This window comes from Trachypithecus francoisi, unplaced genomic scaffold (genome assembly GCF_009764315.1).
Source record: "Trachypithecus francoisi isolate TF-2019V2 unplaced genomic scaffold, Tfra_2.0 Lachesis_group21, whole genome shotgun sequence".
In the NCBI taxonomy this organism is placed as follows: Eukaryota; Metazoa; Chordata; class Mammalia; order Primates; family Cercopithecidae; genus Trachypithecus; species Trachypithecus francoisi.
In genome coordinates this window covers 31,155,761-31,172,985 of record NW_022681467.1, presented here as the reverse complement: position 1 = coordinate 31,172,985, position 17,225 = coordinate 31,155,761, and the positions used below count along the sequence as shown (strand labels likewise).

General features: G+C 45.2%; 1 protein-coding gene across 11 annotated transcripts in view; it reads left to right on the top strand.

Annotated features, from left to right (window-relative positions):
* Positions 1-13,303, top strand: part of LOC117068709 (RNA-binding protein 12) — a 38,398-nt gene extending 25,095 nt beyond the window's left edge. For all 11 annotated transcript variants that reach the window (XM_033186249.1, XM_033186256.1, XM_033186250.1 and 8 more), the window contains 15 exons: positions 6,615-6,743; positions 6,842-7,021; positions 7,153-7,227; positions 7,305-7,376; positions 7,513-7,593; positions 7,764-7,853; positions 7,963-8,049; positions 8,189-8,275; positions 8,370-8,429; positions 8,509-8,642; positions 8,748-8,802; positions 9,057-9,108; positions 11,938-12,071; positions 12,542-12,778; positions 12,964-13,303. In XM_033186249.1, the coding sequence (XP_033042140.1) occupies positions 6,615-6,743; positions 6,842-7,021; positions 7,153-7,227; positions 7,305-7,376; positions 7,513-7,593; positions 7,764-7,853; positions 7,963-8,049; positions 8,189-8,275; positions 8,370-8,429; positions 8,509-8,642; positions 8,748-8,802; positions 9,057-9,108; positions 11,938-12,071; positions 12,542-12,778; positions 12,964-13,104 (1,614 nt within the window). In that variant the 3' untranslated portion in view covers positions 13,105-13,303. The remainder of the gene's footprint in view (positions 1-6,614; positions 6,744-6,841; positions 7,022-7,152; positions 7,228-7,304; positions 7,377-7,512; positions 7,594-7,763; positions 7,854-7,962; positions 8,050-8,188; positions 8,276-8,369; positions 8,430-8,508; positions 8,643-8,747; positions 8,803-9,056; positions 9,109-11,937; positions 12,072-12,541; positions 12,779-12,963) is intronic.
* The last annotated feature ends 3,922 nt before the right edge of the window (positions 13,304-17,225 follow it).

Sequence of the window (17,225 nt, the reverse complement as noted above, 5' to 3'; positions counted from 1 at the left end):
ATTGAGTCCTACACAGGAAGATAATCGTAGCCCACTCACTACATGTGTTTGGCCCAGACCAAGGGCATCTCTTTTGGGTACATTTGAGAAGTCATGGAGTGAGAAGACAGCAGCTCCAGTTGTTGCCTGTAATCTTACCACCCCAAATAATCACTGCTAATGCTTTTGTCATTCACAGCAACCTCTTACCAGGGGAGGACCTGTAGTTCTCCAATTAAAAATTTCCCTAGCTGGGTGTGGTGGCTCATCCCAGCACTTTGGGAACCCAAGGCGGGTGGATCACCTCAGGTCAGGAGTTCAATACCAGCCTGGCCAACATGGTGAAACCCTGTCTCTGCAAAAATACGAAAATTAGCCGGGCATAATGGCAGGTGCCTGTAATCCCAGCTACTCTGAAGGCTGTGGTGGGAGAAGCGCTGGAACCCGGGAGGCAGAGGTTACAGTGAGCCGAGATGGCGCCACTGCACTCCAGCCTGGGCAACAGAGTGAGACTCTGTCTCAAAAATAAGAATAATAATTTCCCCAACATTTTATTATGAAAATTTTCAACATGTAGCAAAGTTGAAAAAAAAATTATACCCATATATCCACATTTCAGATCCTACAACTTAAAATTTTGTTTTATCACATTTCTTCAACAACTCCTTTTAGTTTTTGGTGCATTTCAAAAAAGTTGAACGCATCAGTATACTTCCAAACATTTCAGCATGCCTTAACTTTAGTGCAACATTTGTTTATGGGTTGTTGGGTTTTTGTGGGATTTTTTTTGGTAAAATTTTACAATCAGATGTGCACACTCAGTGTTCCTTTAGATGGAAGTGGCAAATGCACACACTCCTGTGACCCACATTCTTAGAATGCTAAGAACGTTTCCCTTCCCACTGAGAGCTCTCTGCCTCTGCTCAGTTAATACCTGCCCGTCCCCTGGGGGAGAAGGGAGGACAACCAGTATTCTGAATATTTACATCACAGATTTGTTTTGCCTGTTCTGAAACTTCATAAATGGAATCTGTTTACTTTATTCTTCATTTTTATTCATGTTACAGATATTAATAGTTTTTTGTTGCTGAATATTTTCTATAAACCTCACAATTTGTTCTCATATTGATGAATACCTGGGCTGTTTCCAGTTTTTGGCTATTGTGAATAAAGCTGCCGTGAACATTCTTATACAAATCTTTGTGGACGTAATGTTTCCATTTCTTTTGGCTAAAAACCTAGGAGTGGAATTGCTCTTGGGCTAGGTGTATGTTAGGTTTTTTGATAAGCTGCCAGACTGTTTTCCAAAGTGATACATTTAATGTTTTCACTAACAATATATGAGAGTTTCATATCCTTGCCAGCATTTGGTGGTGGTGGTGGTCTTTTTTATTATACTTTTAGCCATTGTGGTGGGTATGTAACAGTATCTCATTGTGGTTTTATTTTTCATTTCCCTGATAACTAACGCTGTGGATCACTTTGCTTATTTCTGATTCACATATTTTCCTTTATGAAGTGCCTGATCAAATCTTTTGTCCATTTTAATTGACTTAATATTGAATTGTAGGAGTCCTGCATTTAAATTTTAAAGTTGAACTGTACAAGATCAGGATAGGGGAGATTTACTGTTACACATTAGTTCAAGGCCTGAAGTGTGACTTGAGCAAAAGCACATTCACCATTTGTTCAGCAAATGGTTGTTAGTACCACCTATATACTAAGCACTAATACTAGTGATACAGAGATAATATCCAGCCCCCGTTCAAGGAGCCCACAGTTTACAGGGTAGACAGACAAAAGTAAAAATTATGGTGTGGTTTCAATGTTCAGTCAGTCACTGAATACTTACTATCTACTGTAGGATACATAGATGCTGTTGTGGGTCCTGGAGCTAGCCAGAGTTACTAATCTTGTATAGCTTATTTTCTGGAGTGTATAAGAAGGGAGACAGAGTGCAAAAGTCCTGAGGTAGTAAATAAGGTTGGTGTTAGGTGTATGTGCATCAGAAAGGCCAACCTGGCTGGAGGATAGTTGGGTGGCTAGATGATTAGTTAGGCAAGGGTCAGGTCTTGCAGGGCCTTGTTGAAGACGATGGTAAGAACTTTAGGTTTTAAGTGTTTTGGAAAGGCATTCCAGAGTTTTCAGTGGAGAAATGACATGATCAGGTTTCTGTTTGACTAATAAACCTAGAAATGTGTGTGTGGTTGCAGAAACAGTGATGAGGAAACCATTGCAGTCATCCAGAGTAGAGATAAGAAAATCCTTCTTAGAGAAAATGGGCAAGGGTTCATAAAGGAATAATGTCATATTAGAACCATGGATGACAGGACATTTGCTAGGCAGGAAAGTCAGGCATGTGTGTTAGATGAACCAGAAATAACTTTGGATGACTAGTTGGGTGGGCGAGTGAGCGGCAGCAGGTAGAGCTGATGGCAAACAGGGAAGGGCTTTGAAGGTTGATCTAGGGATGCAAGGTTATCAGATTGTGCAACTACCAAGTTCTATGTAGGTGTGTCCTTTGGAGTAGTGCAGCAAGGTAGCCTTGGTAGGGAGTTTGACTCTGAACCTAAAGGCAGCTATAAAGGGCTTTTACTTAGTATAGAGACTGGAAGCTGGCATCTGGGATGACCGGGTGGGGCAGTGCTAGGATGGAAACCAAGCAGGACACAAGAGACTCTAATAAAAAGGCCTGAAGTTAGGTAGGGGCTGTTGAACTGGAAATGGAGGGTTTGGGCTTGGAATGAACAGTAAAGAGGATTTGAGGTGTGGATTGGGGGGAGAAGCTAATGAGGCCTTTTTATTTATTTTGCTTGTTTTGTTTTGTTTTTGTTTTTATATGAGGCCTTTTAAAAAATACAAAAAACAGTATAAAATATTGAAACAATACAGAAGTATGGAGTTCACAAAATTCTCATCTTCCACTCCTTTGAGCTACCTAAAACATTTGGTATATCTTCCATTTTTCTGTGTGTGTATTTATTTATTTTATGTTTGTATTCAAATCTATTATAAAGATACACCTACAATTGAAGTTTAAAATGGAAGTTTACAATTGAAGTAAAAAATGGTCATACACTTCTTGTTGTTATTACTATTATGTGAGATGGAGTCTTATATACAGTGCCGTGATCTCAGCTCACTGCAACCTCCAACTCCCAGGTTCAAGTGATTCTCCTGGCTCAGCCTCCCAAGTATCTGGGACTACAGGTGTGCACCACCACACCCAGCTGATTTTTGTATTTTTGGTAGAGACTAGGTTTCACCATGTTGGCCATGCTAGTATTGAACTGACCTCAAGTGATCCGCCCACCTTGGCTTCCCATAGTGCTGGGATTACAGCAGTGAGTCACTGTGCCCAGCCTATTTTTTATTTTTTCATATGATACCAATATAATATAGTTCTGTCTTGTTTTGTAGCCACTATTCAGCATTCCGTTGTTCAGATGTATCATATTTAGTCAACAGACCTGTAAGCTGGCTTAGGTTTTTCACTATTCCCAGCATTAGTGAAATGAGCATTCTTTTTTATTTGTCTCTGTACTGTGTAAACACTGCCTTGGAGAGCATGTGAGGTGACATGCATGGAATTCAGATTGTGACTTGGGGGAAGCTGTGATCCTGATCCCTTGAGGGAACATGTATTCTGCTCTGGGTCTGTCCTTGGGGAACCTCCAAGGGAGTGATCAGAATGGTCAGGAGTCTGCAGGCCACTTAGGGGCAACAGTCAAAAGAACTAGGACTGTTTATCCAGATTTCAGCTGGGACTGTTCACAGCTTCCACGTATCAGATGAGTTCTCATAGGGAGATAGGGTAAGGCCTTCCCATGGAGCTGGGGAAGAGCACCTACCAGGTAGAAGTAAGAATTCCACAGAGTTAGGTCAGTTTGGGTAGGATTTGTATGGACCTAGACTTCCTGATGATTAGATTGTAAGACTGGGTTTTCTGTCACTGGGAGCGTTCACAGGGGCCAGGGTGCTGTGGAGGGGCAGTATGTGAAGCAAGTTGAACTCTTCACATTCCAACTTTGATAACAGCATTCCAGATGGAGACTATGAGAGACCAAGATGGGGTACTGTGGGCTGCGAGGGAGGAGCGATTGACTGAGGATCAGTATAGGGGAGGGCTGAGGCTGGAGGCTTGTCAGGGTATAGCTCTGGGAAACCTGGAATGCTGAGTGAAGCTCAGTGAAAGATCTAACCTCATGTGCACTGCTGGTGGAGTGGTCTTCAGGTGTATGGGCCAAGGGGGACACAGGGATAACGAGGTCTGAGGGTGATTGTTATGGTGACTGCAGGAGGATGGAATACCCAGGTGTTGTCATGGTGCTCCATGCAAGAAAATGTTTCCAGCAGAGGGAAGGGGTGAATCAGAGAAGCTTGGTGCTGCCTGGTTAGAAGGGCAAGACATGAGTTAGTTTGGAACTGGCTGGGCAGGGAACTGGGACTGGAGATGAACTTTCAGATTTCATTCTGTAAATACATATTGTCTAGGTGCTTGGGATAGAGCAATAAACAGAACAGCTAAATATTCCTTTCTCACAACGTTTATATTTTAGTGGGGGGAAACAGTATATAAATGTATATAATGTTAGACATTGAGAAAAAGCAGAAAAGGGGTATGCAATATCAGGGGCAGTGGGGTTGAAATTTTAGAGGGGCTAAAAGGGAGAGCCTATATATGTATATATATAAAACAGGGAAGATTATTTTGAGTAAAGACTTGTGGGGAAAGGGTGCAGTGAGCCATGTGGATATAATGCAGAGAGAGAATACATTCCAGGTACTGCAAAGTGTTTGGGGGTAGAAACAAACTTGGCTGGCTGGGCACGGTGGCACACACTATCATGCCAGGACTTTGTGAGGCTGAGGCGGATGGATTGCTTGATCCGAGGAGTTCGAGAGCAGCCTGGACAACATAGTGAGACCCTGTCTCAACAAAGAAAAAAAAATTAGCTGGGCACGGTGGTGCACACCTGTAGTCCCAGCTACTTGGGAGGCTGAGGTGGGAGGGATCGCTTGAACCCAAGAGGGAGAGGTTGTGGTGAGCTGAGATCTCACCACTGCGCTCCAGCCTGGGTGACAGAATGAGACTCTGTCTCACAAAAGAAGGAGCAAACAAACTTGGCTTATTTGAGGAGTGACAAGCAAGGTGGCTGAAATGGAGTGAGCAAGAGAAATGATATTAGGAGATCAGGTTAAAGAAATCTAGACTTTCCAGGGCATTATAGGCCATGGTATAGTTTGGATTTTTTCTTTTCTTTCTTTGTTGCCCAGGCTGGAGTACAGTGGCGCAATCTTGGCTTACTACAACCTCCACCTCCCAGGTTCAAGCGATTCTCCTACCTCAGCCTCCCAAAGTGCTAGGATTACAGGCTCCCACCACCACACCAGCTAATTATTTTATTTTTAGTAGAGACGGGGTTTCACTATGTTGGTCAGGCTGGTCTTGAACTCCTGACCTCAAGTGATCCAGCCACCTTGGCCTCCCAAAGTGCTGGGATTATAGGTGTGAACCACCACATCTGGCCAAGTTTGGGTTTTTTCTAAGCGCGGTGGTAAATGGGAAATATTAGAGGATTCAGGCAGAGGCGTGATAAGACTTCACTTTTTTTTTTCTTTTTTTTTCCTTGAGATGGAGTCTTGTTCTTGTTGCCCAGGCTGGTGTACAGTGGCATGATCTCAGCTCACTGCAACCTCCACCTCCTGGGTTCAAGCAATTCTCCTGCCTCAGCCTCCTGAGTAGCCAGGATTACAGGCACGTGCCACCATGCCCGGCTAATTTTTGTATTTTTTTTAGTAGAGACGGGCTTTCACCATGTTGGCTAGGCTGGTCTCAAACTCCCGACCTCAAGTGATCTACCCACCTTGGCCTCCCAAAGTGCCAGGATTACAGGCATGAGCCACCGTGTCCAGCCTCACTTATGTTTTAATAGGATCAGCCTGACTGCTGTATTTAGAATAGCCTGCTGGGGTGGAGGTGGGGGAATGGAGGTGGAGACAGCATAGAATAAGGGAGACCAGTTGAAGGGGCTAATGCTTTAAGCCAGGTGAGGAACAGTGATGGCTTAGATTGGGCAGCAGCAGTGGAAATAGGAGTTGGACATGAGCACTCATTAGAGGTGAGGAGAATTAGTAGGGGGATCATAACTCCACCCTAAGAGTTAGGTCCCCAGGGTTAGTGAGAAATCACTGGAAGAAGATACTTTGTGGATCATAGTTATATTTGGGGTTATATTAGGATCAGAACTTGAATTAGGGTCTGACCTGGAACCAGTAAGGGGGTCAGAAAGATTTATTGGTCTTTGCAGAGACCAAGATTAGAGTCTGGGTTTGGACAGCCCTATTGGGATTAAGACAGATTTTAGGGTGAGGATAGTTCGGGGTCACAGTTGTAGATGGAGGCTAGTACCCCATTTCAATATCTTCAGACCAGGGTTGGTTGTAACTGCCGCCATCTGTGCCAGTGAGCTCACCTGGGGGTGGAGGAGTTTGGAAGCTATGAGACCTTTTCTTCCTTGGGTGTCACGGGGGTGGACGTATGCTCAGCCCTGCCTGGGTCCCAAGCTGGGACCTGCAGTCGGGGAAGGGGAGAGAAGGCTCCCTGGTGCTTGACCCAGCTTCTTTTCCCTCAGATGGCCCACTGCGTGACCTTGGTTCAGCTGTCCATTTCTTGTGACCATCTCATTGACAAGGACATCGGCTCCAAGTCTGATCCACTCTGCGTCCTTTTACAGGATGTGGGAGGGGGTAGCTGGGCTGAGGTGAGACAGATTATGGAGGTTAAGGTTGTGGAGGGAGTCTAATAGTGTGTTTTGGGGTGGAGGCTGTGACTGTGATGCTTACTGGCCTCTGCCCACAGCTTGGCCGGACAGAACGAGTGCGGAACTGCTCAAGCCCTGAGTTCTCCAAGACCCTGCAGCTTGAGTACCACTTTGAGACAGTTCAGAAGCTACGCTTTGGAATCTATGACATAGACAACAAGACACCAGCGCTGGGGGATGATGACTTCCTAGGGGGTGCTGAGTGTTCCCTAGGACAGGTATGTAGGGCTGGGGATTAGGATCCTTCAGACACAGGTCGTGAGACAACCTAGCCTGCCTGGAGGTAGGCGGCAAGCAAGACCTAACCCTGCCTGTTAATCCTGAAACTCCCTTGCCCACTTTGCCCCAGATTGTGTCCAGCCAGGTACTGACTCTCCCCTTGATGCTGAAGCCTGGAAAACCCGCTGGGCAGGGGACCATCACGGTAAGGAACCCAACAAGGGTTGGGGAGGGACTTAACATCAGTGAATTCATGAGGTGATGTAGTCTTCCCCTACCTAGGTCTCAGCTCAGGAGTTGAAGGACAATCGTGTAGTGACCATGGAGGTAGAGGCCAGAAACCTAGATAAGAAGGTGTGTCTGGAAGTAGGCACTGGTAATCCAAGAGTTAAGGGGCCAAGGATGGTGTATGGGGGTGGGGGTGTGGACAGAGGGATGGCATAGTGGTGGTTTGTTCCTGAGTTTTGTAACTGGGGTCTCGCATTGGCAGGACTTCCTGGGAAAATCAGATCCATTTCTGGAGTTCTTCCGCCAGCGTGATGGGAAATGGCACCTGGTGTACAGATCTGAGGTATGAAACCCCTGGGATTGGGTGGGTTGGGGTAGGAGAGAATCTCCTGGGGCCTGTGACTAGCAAGGTTCAGAACTCGGGGAGAAAGAAACTGCAGGTGGGTAGAGAAGTGTGGCAGCTCCTCACTGGCCATGCCAGAACTCACTGGAGGCCTTGGCCTCCACCTTCAGGTCATCAAGAACAACCTGAACCCTACATGGAAGCGTTTCTCAGTCCCTGTTCAGCATTTCTGTGGTGGGGACCCCAGCACACCCATCGAGGTGAGGAGCTTGTCTCCTGCGTGGACTGCGCTGGGGAAGAGAACCTGGGGAGGGACTTATTCTCATCTGCCACCTGACTCGTTTATGTCCACACACACTTTCCCCTCAGGTGCGATGCTCTGATTATGACAGTGACGGGTCACATGATCTCATCGGTACCTTCCACACCAGCTTGGCCCAGCTGCAAGCAGTCCCGGTGAGTGCTGGTCTTGCCATGGGTGTGGAAGTGGGCCTAGATAGCTGAAGCTCGGAGTTAAGAGAGGGTGGAGAAGGCAGCTCGAGTCCTTGGCTGATGCTCTGAGAATTTCCTACCCTAATTTTTCTGTCCTCACCAGGCTGAGTTTGAATGCATCCACCCTGAGAAGCAGCAGAAAAAGAAAAGCTACAAGAACTCTGGAACTATTTGTGTCAAGATTTGCCGGGTGAGACAAAAGCCCATGTAACCAAGGCTCTGATTCCTGAGCTCCATGACATCAACTGCTATCACCCCAGGCATGACCCTGGTTTCATTTGCAGGTAGAAACAGAGTATTCCTTTCTGGACTATGTGATGGGAGGCTGTCAGATCAACTTCACTGTAAGTTGCCTTACCAAGGGCAAGAGAACAGGTCTGGGGCTCAAGGTGGTCTTTAGCTCCCTTCCTCACCTCCTCCCAGGTGGGTGTGGACTTCACTGGCTCCAATGGAGACCCCTCCTCACCTGACTCCCTACACTACCTGAGTCCAACAGGGGTCAATGAGTACCTGATGGCACTGTGGAGTGTGGGCAGCGTGGTTCAGGACTACGACTCGTGAGTATCTGCTTCTCTTGGCTATACCCGTTCCCTGCAGATGCTTCAGCCTCTGGGCTCACAGTCCCCTCACTGCCTCTTGCCCAATACACTGTCCTCCCACAGAGACAAGCTGTTCCCTGCATTTGGATTTGGGGCCCAGGTTCCCCCTGACTGGCAGGTGAGCTCCCTCTCTTTCTGCCACTCCTGTTTTCAGTTTCAGGGTCCTGATTTTGGGGGATGTGGTAAATTTAGTTGCTACCTGGCACTCAGGTTTAAGAGGAGATGCAGGGATGGATTCCTGCAGGCATGTAGACAGCAAGTGCTCAGGACTCCATAGCTCCTGTAGGAATCTTGGCACACGCCATAGTGTTCTTTTTCATTATCAGCACAGAGGTCATGGGGAAAGAACCTCGTTTTCATTCTTGTCTCCAGGTCTCGCATGAATTTGCCTTGAATTTCAACCCTGGTAACCCCTACTGTGCAGGTAAGTTTCCCTGTCCACCCTGAGGCAGGTCAGTCCACACACACGGGCAAGCCTGCATGAATAAAAGGGAGAGTGAGGGCAGATACCTGCCTTCATTGTCCAGAGGGTGGATTTTATTTAATTTTTATTTTGGGGGAAAGAGTCTTGCTCTGTCATGCAGGCTGGAGTGCAGTGGCGCAATCTTGGCTTACTTGCCTACTGGCTTCAAGCAGTTCTTCTGCCTCAGCCTCCCAAGTAGCTGGGACTACAGGCGCATGCCACCATGCCTGGCTAATTTTTGTATGTTTAATAGAGACGGGGTTTCGCCATGTTGGCCAAGCTGGTCTCGAACTCGTGACCTCAGGTGATTCACCTGCCTTGGCCTCCCAAAGTGCTGGGATTACAGGCGTGAGCACTGCGCCCAGCCCAGAGGGTGGGGAGGGACTTAACATCAGTGAATTCATGAGGTGATGTCGTCTTCCCCTACCTAGGTCTCAGCTCAGGAGTTGAAGGACAATCGTGTAGTGACCATGGAGGTAGAGGCCAGAAACCTAGATAAAAAGGTGTGTCTGGAAGTAGGCACTGGTAATCCAAGAGTCAAGAGTTTAGAGCTAGGCCTGTGGAATCAAATCATCATGTCAGGCCAGGAGTGGTGGCTCACGCCCATAATCCTAGCACTCAGTCGGGAGGCCAAGGTGGGTGGATCCCTTGAGCCCAGGAGTTCCAGACCAGCCAAAACCCTGTCTCTACTAAAAATACAAAAATTAGCTAAGCATGTTGGCAGGTGCCTGCAGTTCTAGCTACTCAGGAGGCTGAGGTGGGAGGATCTCCTGAGCCCAGGAGGTTGAGGCTGTGGTGAGCCATGATCATGATCGTGCCACTACACTCCAGCCTGGGTGACAGAGTGAGACCCTGTCTCAAAAAAAAAAAAAAAAAAAATCATGCCACATGACTTGGGGCAGATTGTTTAATCTCTGTGTGCTTTGGTTTCATAAGAAGACTAATATTGTATGAAATTGAGTACTCAAGGAGAGGCTACAAGTAAAGCAGTAAGCCTGGTGCTTATTAAGTGTTCTCTGAAAAATGGTATCTGTTATATTATCATTATTATCTTTGCCTAGAACCTAACGGGTACTTACTTGAGCATCAGTGGAAGCCTTGTTTACCTCCTTGCAGGGTGTGTTTTGCGAGTCCACCAAGCCCTTTTGTTGCGGGCCAAACCTTTTGACTCCCCAGCACCCCAAGGTGGGCACAAGCTGAAGTGGAAAATGTGACCTGACCTGATCTGATCTGGGTTTTAAAATTTTAATTTTGTATTTCAACTAAGTTCAGACTTAGAGAAAAGTTGCAAGAATAATCATACGAGCTCAGTCTTGGAACTCAGGGGTCAGGGCCTGAGTTCACAGGGGCTCTTCACCTTTATCCCAATTACCCTAACATAACAATTTACCACATTTACTTTCTCTTTTCTCATACCTGTATACTGTGTGTGTGTGTGTGTATATATATATATGAGTGTGTGTGTATGTACATGTATACATATATACATACATTCACATTTCAAGGGAAATAAATGTATGTGTTTATGTATGCATACGCATGTATACATATGTCGGAGAATGCTGTAATAATAGCCCTGCCTCAGGTTTGCGTCTATGGTCCTGCCAACTTTGTACCCATCATGATTCACCTGGCTCTTTACCTCTGAGTACTTCAGTATCTCCTAAAATGAAAGACTCTTTCTTACATATCACACACCAATCCTCAAAATCAGGAAATTGACATCTATACTATGATCCAACCTATAGCATTTATTCAGATTTTGCCAATTGTCCTAATATCTTTTACAGCAAAATAAAATCTCAGATCACACATTGCATTCAGTTAGTATATATTTTTTATATGGACGACTTCTTGCCTTTCATGATATTAACATTTCATGATATAAACAATATAGGCCAGATATTTTCTAGAATGTCCCTCAGTTTGAGTTTACCCGATAAATCCTCAGGATTAGATTCAGGTTGTACATTTTTGGCAGGAATACCACCAAAGTGATGCTGTGTATTCCCAGTGCATCATATTCAGAGGCACATGATGTTGATTTGTCCTGTTACCAGTCATGTTAACTTTGGTCACTTAGTTAAGGTCAGATCTACCAGGTTTCTCCATTATACAAGTACTATTTTCCCCTTTCTAATTAGTAAGTATATTTCGGGAAGAGACTATATAAATATCCATCACATACACATCAACTTTCCCCTCTAGTTTTTTATTTTTTAAGTGATGGGGGGTCTCACTATGTTGCCTAAGCTGGCCTTGAACCCCTGGGCTCAAGCAGTCCTCCCACCTCAGCCTCGTGAGTAGCTGGGACTACAGGCATATGTCACTGTGCCTGGCTATACTTTCTAGTTTTAACATCCATTGATGATCCTTGCCTGAATCAGTCATTTCTGTGATTGTCAAATGATTGTGTAATTCTTCCTTCTACATTTATTAGGAGCTTTCCCTTCTCCCACAGTAATTAATCCATAGTACGGATCCTTATTGTATCAAATGGATTATTATTAAATAGGTTATACTCTGATGCTCAAACTCTCCTGGATTTGTCCAGGAGAATCCCTCTCATCTGGGTGTTAATTCAAGCTGTGATTTAGGGCAAGTCCCCTCCTGTCTTTGAACCTTAGTTTCCTCATGTGTAGGAGAGAGTTAAGTACCCTGGTTTACAAGGGTGAATGAATGAAATGCACCCAGGTTCCCAGATCTCCTGGGCTGGGATGGGGTGATTTCAGGACTGGTGTAGTCCTGAGAGGTCCAGGACTTTACGGTATTTCTTGCTCTCCTCTACAGGCATCCAGGGCATTGTGGATGCCTACCGCCAAGCCCTGCCCCAAGTTCGCCTCTATGGCCCCACCAACTTTGCACCCATCATCAACCACGTGGCCAGGTTTGCAGCCCAGGCTGCACATCAGGGGACTGCCTCGGTGAGAGTCGTGGGCGGCAGTGGCAGTGGTGGCAGTCAAGGGCTTCCTTGAGGGTTATGGAACAAAGGACTTTTTTTTTTTTTTTTTTTTTTTTTTTTTTTGAGATGGACTCTTGCTCTGTCACCCAGGCTGGAGTGCAGTGATGTGATCTCAGCTCACTGCAACCTCCACCTCCTGGGTTCAAGTGATTCTCCTGCCTCAGCCTTCCTAGTAGCTTGGATTACAGGCATGTGCCACCATGCCCAGCTAATTTTTATATTTTTAATAGAGACAGGGTTTCACCATGTTGGCTGGGGTGGTCGCAAACTCCTGATCTCAAATGATCTGCTTGTCTTGGCCTCCCAAAGTGCTGGGATTACAGGCGTGAGCCATTGCGCCTGGCCTGTATCAGTGTGGGGATGTGTGGCTGGGGTGTTTGCAGGGGTTTGGGAGGAGGATCTGCTTCAGGACTTGAATGGGCTTGTCCCTAGCAATACTTCGTGCTGTTGCTGCTGACTGATGGTGCTGTGACCGATGTGGAAGCCACACGTGAGGCTGTGGTGTGCGCCTCGAACCTGCCCATGTCAGTGATCATTGTGGGTGTGGGTGGTGCTGACTTTGAGGCCATGGAGCAGCTGGATGCTGATGGTGGACCCCTGCATACACGTTCTGGGCAGGCCGCTGCCCGCGACATTGTGCAGTTTGTACCCTACCGCCGGTTCCAGAATGTGAGTGGGTGCAAATTTGATCTGGGAGTTTACCCTTTCACCTTTCCCTGATGTGAGTAGGGTTTAGGCCCAAGGGATGCTCACCTTTTCCTCTAAGTCTGGGGTATGGTTTAGTTCTTGGGTATGAAATGCAGACTTTGGGCAGCTGTTCTGGGCCACCACTGACCTTTCCCTTTTCTTGGCAGGCCCCTCGGGAGGCATTGGCACAGACTGTACTCGCAGAAGTGCCCACACAACTGGTCTCGTACTTCAGGGCCCAGGGTTGGGCCCCACTCAAGCCACTTCCACCCTCAGCCAAGGGTCCTGCACAGGCCCCCCAGGCCTAGGTTCCCTTGGAGGCTGTGGCAAGTCCTGAATCCTGTGTCCCAGAGGTCCCTCGGGGCCACAACCCAACCCTTCACACTCTCCTCAGTGCTAGCACTTTGTATTTTTTGATACTTTTATACTCGTTTCTGCTTTTGCTGCTCTTGATCCCACCTGCTTGCTCCTGACAACCTTCATTCAATAAAGACCAGTGAAGACCAATGCTTTGCCACCACTCTGTGTGTGTAAATTTTAGGTGGGAGGCTGCTATTAGCAATGTTTATATCCCTTCTCTGCACCTCAGTTTGTTGACTTAGGGGTTGTTAAGTGAAGGATGCCTGTGGTGTAAAGCCCCACTCACACTTGAGTATTTCTGGGCAGATATCTATTCATTCTAGAGACACTGACTTACTGTTTTTGAAAATACAGCCAGGGGCGGTGTGATGTGCCTGTAGTCCTCAGCTTGGGAGGCTGAGGTGGGAGGACTGCTTGAGCCCAGGAGTTCCAGACCAGGTCTGGGCAACATCGCAAGACCCCATTTCACACACAGGAAAAGGAAATACAAAATTTGAATGTAAGCTAAACACCCAGCCTTCACCTTCCCTCCCTCAGGGCAGAGCTGGTCTCGGAACACAAAGATGGAAAGTGTCAGACCTCATAAAAAGCAGCAAAAGGAGAAGGAAGGATGAGTTTTAAGGTGGAGCAAAGGCTATGTAGACTTCCTGGAGGGGAGGGAGTAGTGATAATTTTGGTCCTAAAGACAGGTGAAAATCCTGAATTTTTTTAAGAGCTAATTTTTTCTTAATAGAGAATACATGTATTCATTGTAGAAAAATTCTGGCTGGGCGTGGTGGCGCATGCCTGTAATCCCAGCACTTTGGGAGACTGAGGAGGGCAGATCATTTGAGGTCAGGAGTTCAAGACCAGCCTGGCCAACATGATGAAACCCCATCTCTAATAAAAATACAGAAATTAGCTGGGTGTGGTGGCAGGTGCCTATAATTCCAACTACTCAGGAGGCTGAGGCAGGAGAATTGCTTGAACTCAGGAGGCGGAGGTTGCAGAGCCAGTATTGCACCACTGCACCCCAGCCTGAGCTACAGAGTGAGATTCTGTCTCAGAAAAGAAAAGAAAAATTTTAAGTACAGAAAAAATACCACTCAAACTCCCATATCCTGATAAAACATATTGGGCATATAACTTTTTGTCTACACATACTGTTTTAGCATGTGTTAAAATTTGTTTTTCTAATTTTAAAATGTGTGCTTGTTAGTCTGAAGTTATTTCAAATATAAATATTGTACAAAGAGTGGAGCAGGTAAGGGCCCCTGTTTTTCCTAGATCTGGAAAATAGATTTTTATAAATGGAATATTTATACATACTACTTGCACCTTTTTATTTAACACATTTTGGGTGTCTTACCTATCAGAACCTATTGCTTCATTCCTTTTTTTTTTGAGACGTCGTCTCTCTATTGCCTAGGCCGGAGTGCAATATCGCGATCTCGGCTCACTGCAACTTCTGCCTTCTGGGTTCAAGTGATTCTCCTGCCTCTGCCTCCCAAGTAGCTGGGACTACAGGCATGCACCACCACGCCTGGCTAATTTTTGTATTTTTAGTAGAGATGTGGTTTTACTATGTTGGCTGGTCTTGAACTTGAGACCTCAGGTGATCTGCCCACCTTGGCCTCCCAAAGTGCTGGGATTACCGGCATAAGCCACTGCACTTGGCCACCTTTTTTTTTTTTTTTTTTGTAGGAGTATACCTTAGTTTATTTAGCTAATCTCTTATTTATGGAGATTTGACTCCTAGTTTATTTCAGTGCTATAATGAACATCCTTGCACATATATGTCTGTGCACTTAACCAGAATGTTTCTGAAGAATTTGTTCCTAAAAGTGGAAATGCTATATCAAAAGTTATACTTAAAATTTTAATAGATATTGCAAATTATCCTTCATAACAAAAATTATCCTTCATAACAAAAATTATGGTTAAACTTTTTTGTTAATCTGACAGGTAAAAAAGAAGCAAAAAATAATTTTTAGTTGAATTTATTTATTTTATTTTTCACTTTTTTTTGTGTGTGTGACCGAGTCTCACTCTGTTGCCCAGGCTGGAGTGCAGTGGCACAATCTCAGGTCACTGCAACCTCTGCCTCCCAGGTTCAAGTGATTCTCCTGCCTCAGTCTCCTGAGTAGCTGGGATTACAGGCATGCACCAGCATGCCCAGCTGATTTTTGTATTTTTAGTAGAGACAGGGTACTGCAACCAACAGTCACCATGTTGGTCAGGCTGGTCTCGAACTCCTGACCTCGTGATCCGCCCACCTCGGCCTCCCAAAGTGCTGGAATTACAGGCGTGAGCCACCACGCCCAGCTTGAATTTATTTAAATATGAAGCATAGGTAACATCTTATATGGTTATTTGTAAATTATAGTTATTCTCAATAGCCTATTCATAGTCTGCATGTATGTGTTATAGCTTTTATTTTAAGGTTATTAGCCCTTAATCTCATATATGTTGAAAACATTTCTTCCCAGATTGTTGTCTTTTTATTTATAGTATCCTTTGGCATATATAACTGTTTTAATATGGAAATATTATCTTTTTATTTATGCCAGTTTAACTTTTTAAAAAGTTATCCATATATCACTTATTATTATTACTATTTAGACGGAGTCTTGCTCTGTTTCCCAGGCTGGAGTGCAGTGGTGCGATCTGAGCTCACCGCAACCTCTGCCTCCCAGGTTCAAACGATTCTCCTGCCTCAGCCTCCCTAGTAGCTGGGATTACAGGCACACACCAGCATGTCCAACTAATTTTTGTATTTTTAGTAGAGATGGGGTTTCACAATGTTGACCAGACTGGTCTCGAACTCTCAACCTCAGGTGATCCTCCCACCTCAGCCTCCCAAAGTGCTGGGATTACAGGTGTGAGCCACCATGCCCGGCCTATATATCATTAATTACTTTCAATGACTTCAGACATTCTCTTATATTACCATTTCTATTGGCTGCTTATTTTTTATAACAGTTTATCTACTTGGTTACTAAGTTTCCAATTTTCTTTATAAACAACACTGTGTTAAATTTCCTTATAAATATTACCTTTGAATACATCTATGTATTCTGTGGATACATTCTTAGAAATGGAATTGCTGTGAGTAAAGAGTACAAAAATTTGTAAGGCTTTTGGTTCCTGTTGTGAAACTACCCTCCAGAAAAGCTGCATTCATTCATAATTCTAAAAACTCCCCCAGATTATTTATTTATTTATTTATTTATTTATTTGAGACGGAGTTTCACTCTGTCGCCAGGCTGGAGTGCAGTGGCATGATCTTGGCCCACTGCAACCTCCGCCTCCTGGTTCAAGTGATTTCCTGCCTCAGTCTCCCAAGTAGCTGGGACTGTAGGCACGTGCCACCACGCCCAGCTAATTTTTGTATTTTTAGTAGAGATGGGGTTTCACCATGTTAGCCAGGATGGTCTGGATCTCCTGACCTCATGATCTACCTGCCTCAGCTTCCCAAAGTGCTGGGACTACAGGCATGAGATATCACACCAGGCTGAATTTCATCTCTTAAAGGTATAAACACTATTAATAGTCTGTATATTCTTCTAAAGCCGGGAAAGTGTTAATGCCTACCTCTTTATTTTTTTGTAGGAGTGTACCAGTCTCTTATTCCTGGAGATTTGAATCCTAGTTTTTTTCAAATAATGCGATAATGAACATCTTTGTACATGTATCTTTGTGCACTTAACAGGAATGTTTCTGAAGAATTTGTTCCTAAAAGTGGAAGTGCTAGATCAAAGTGTATATTTAAAATTTTAATAGATATTGCAAATTGCCCTCCAAGATGGTGCATGTTTCTTTGCTCATGCTGGTCCTCCTTTCCTACCCCTAGGTAGAACTCATTAATCCTTTGTTGCCTTCTCCTTCGTCTTTTTTCCCTGCAATTCCACTTTTGATTCTTAGAGTGAAGAATTCTTGGATCTGTAAATGCATTGTCCTATTTCCTGGAGCCTCTTCGTTCCCCTGTCAGGCTCCTTGAGGGCAGGGTCCGGTGAACACTAAATCATCTATCCTGTGCCTCACACAGTGTTGGGAACTCAGGTCTCAGTAAGGACAACCTATGTTGGGG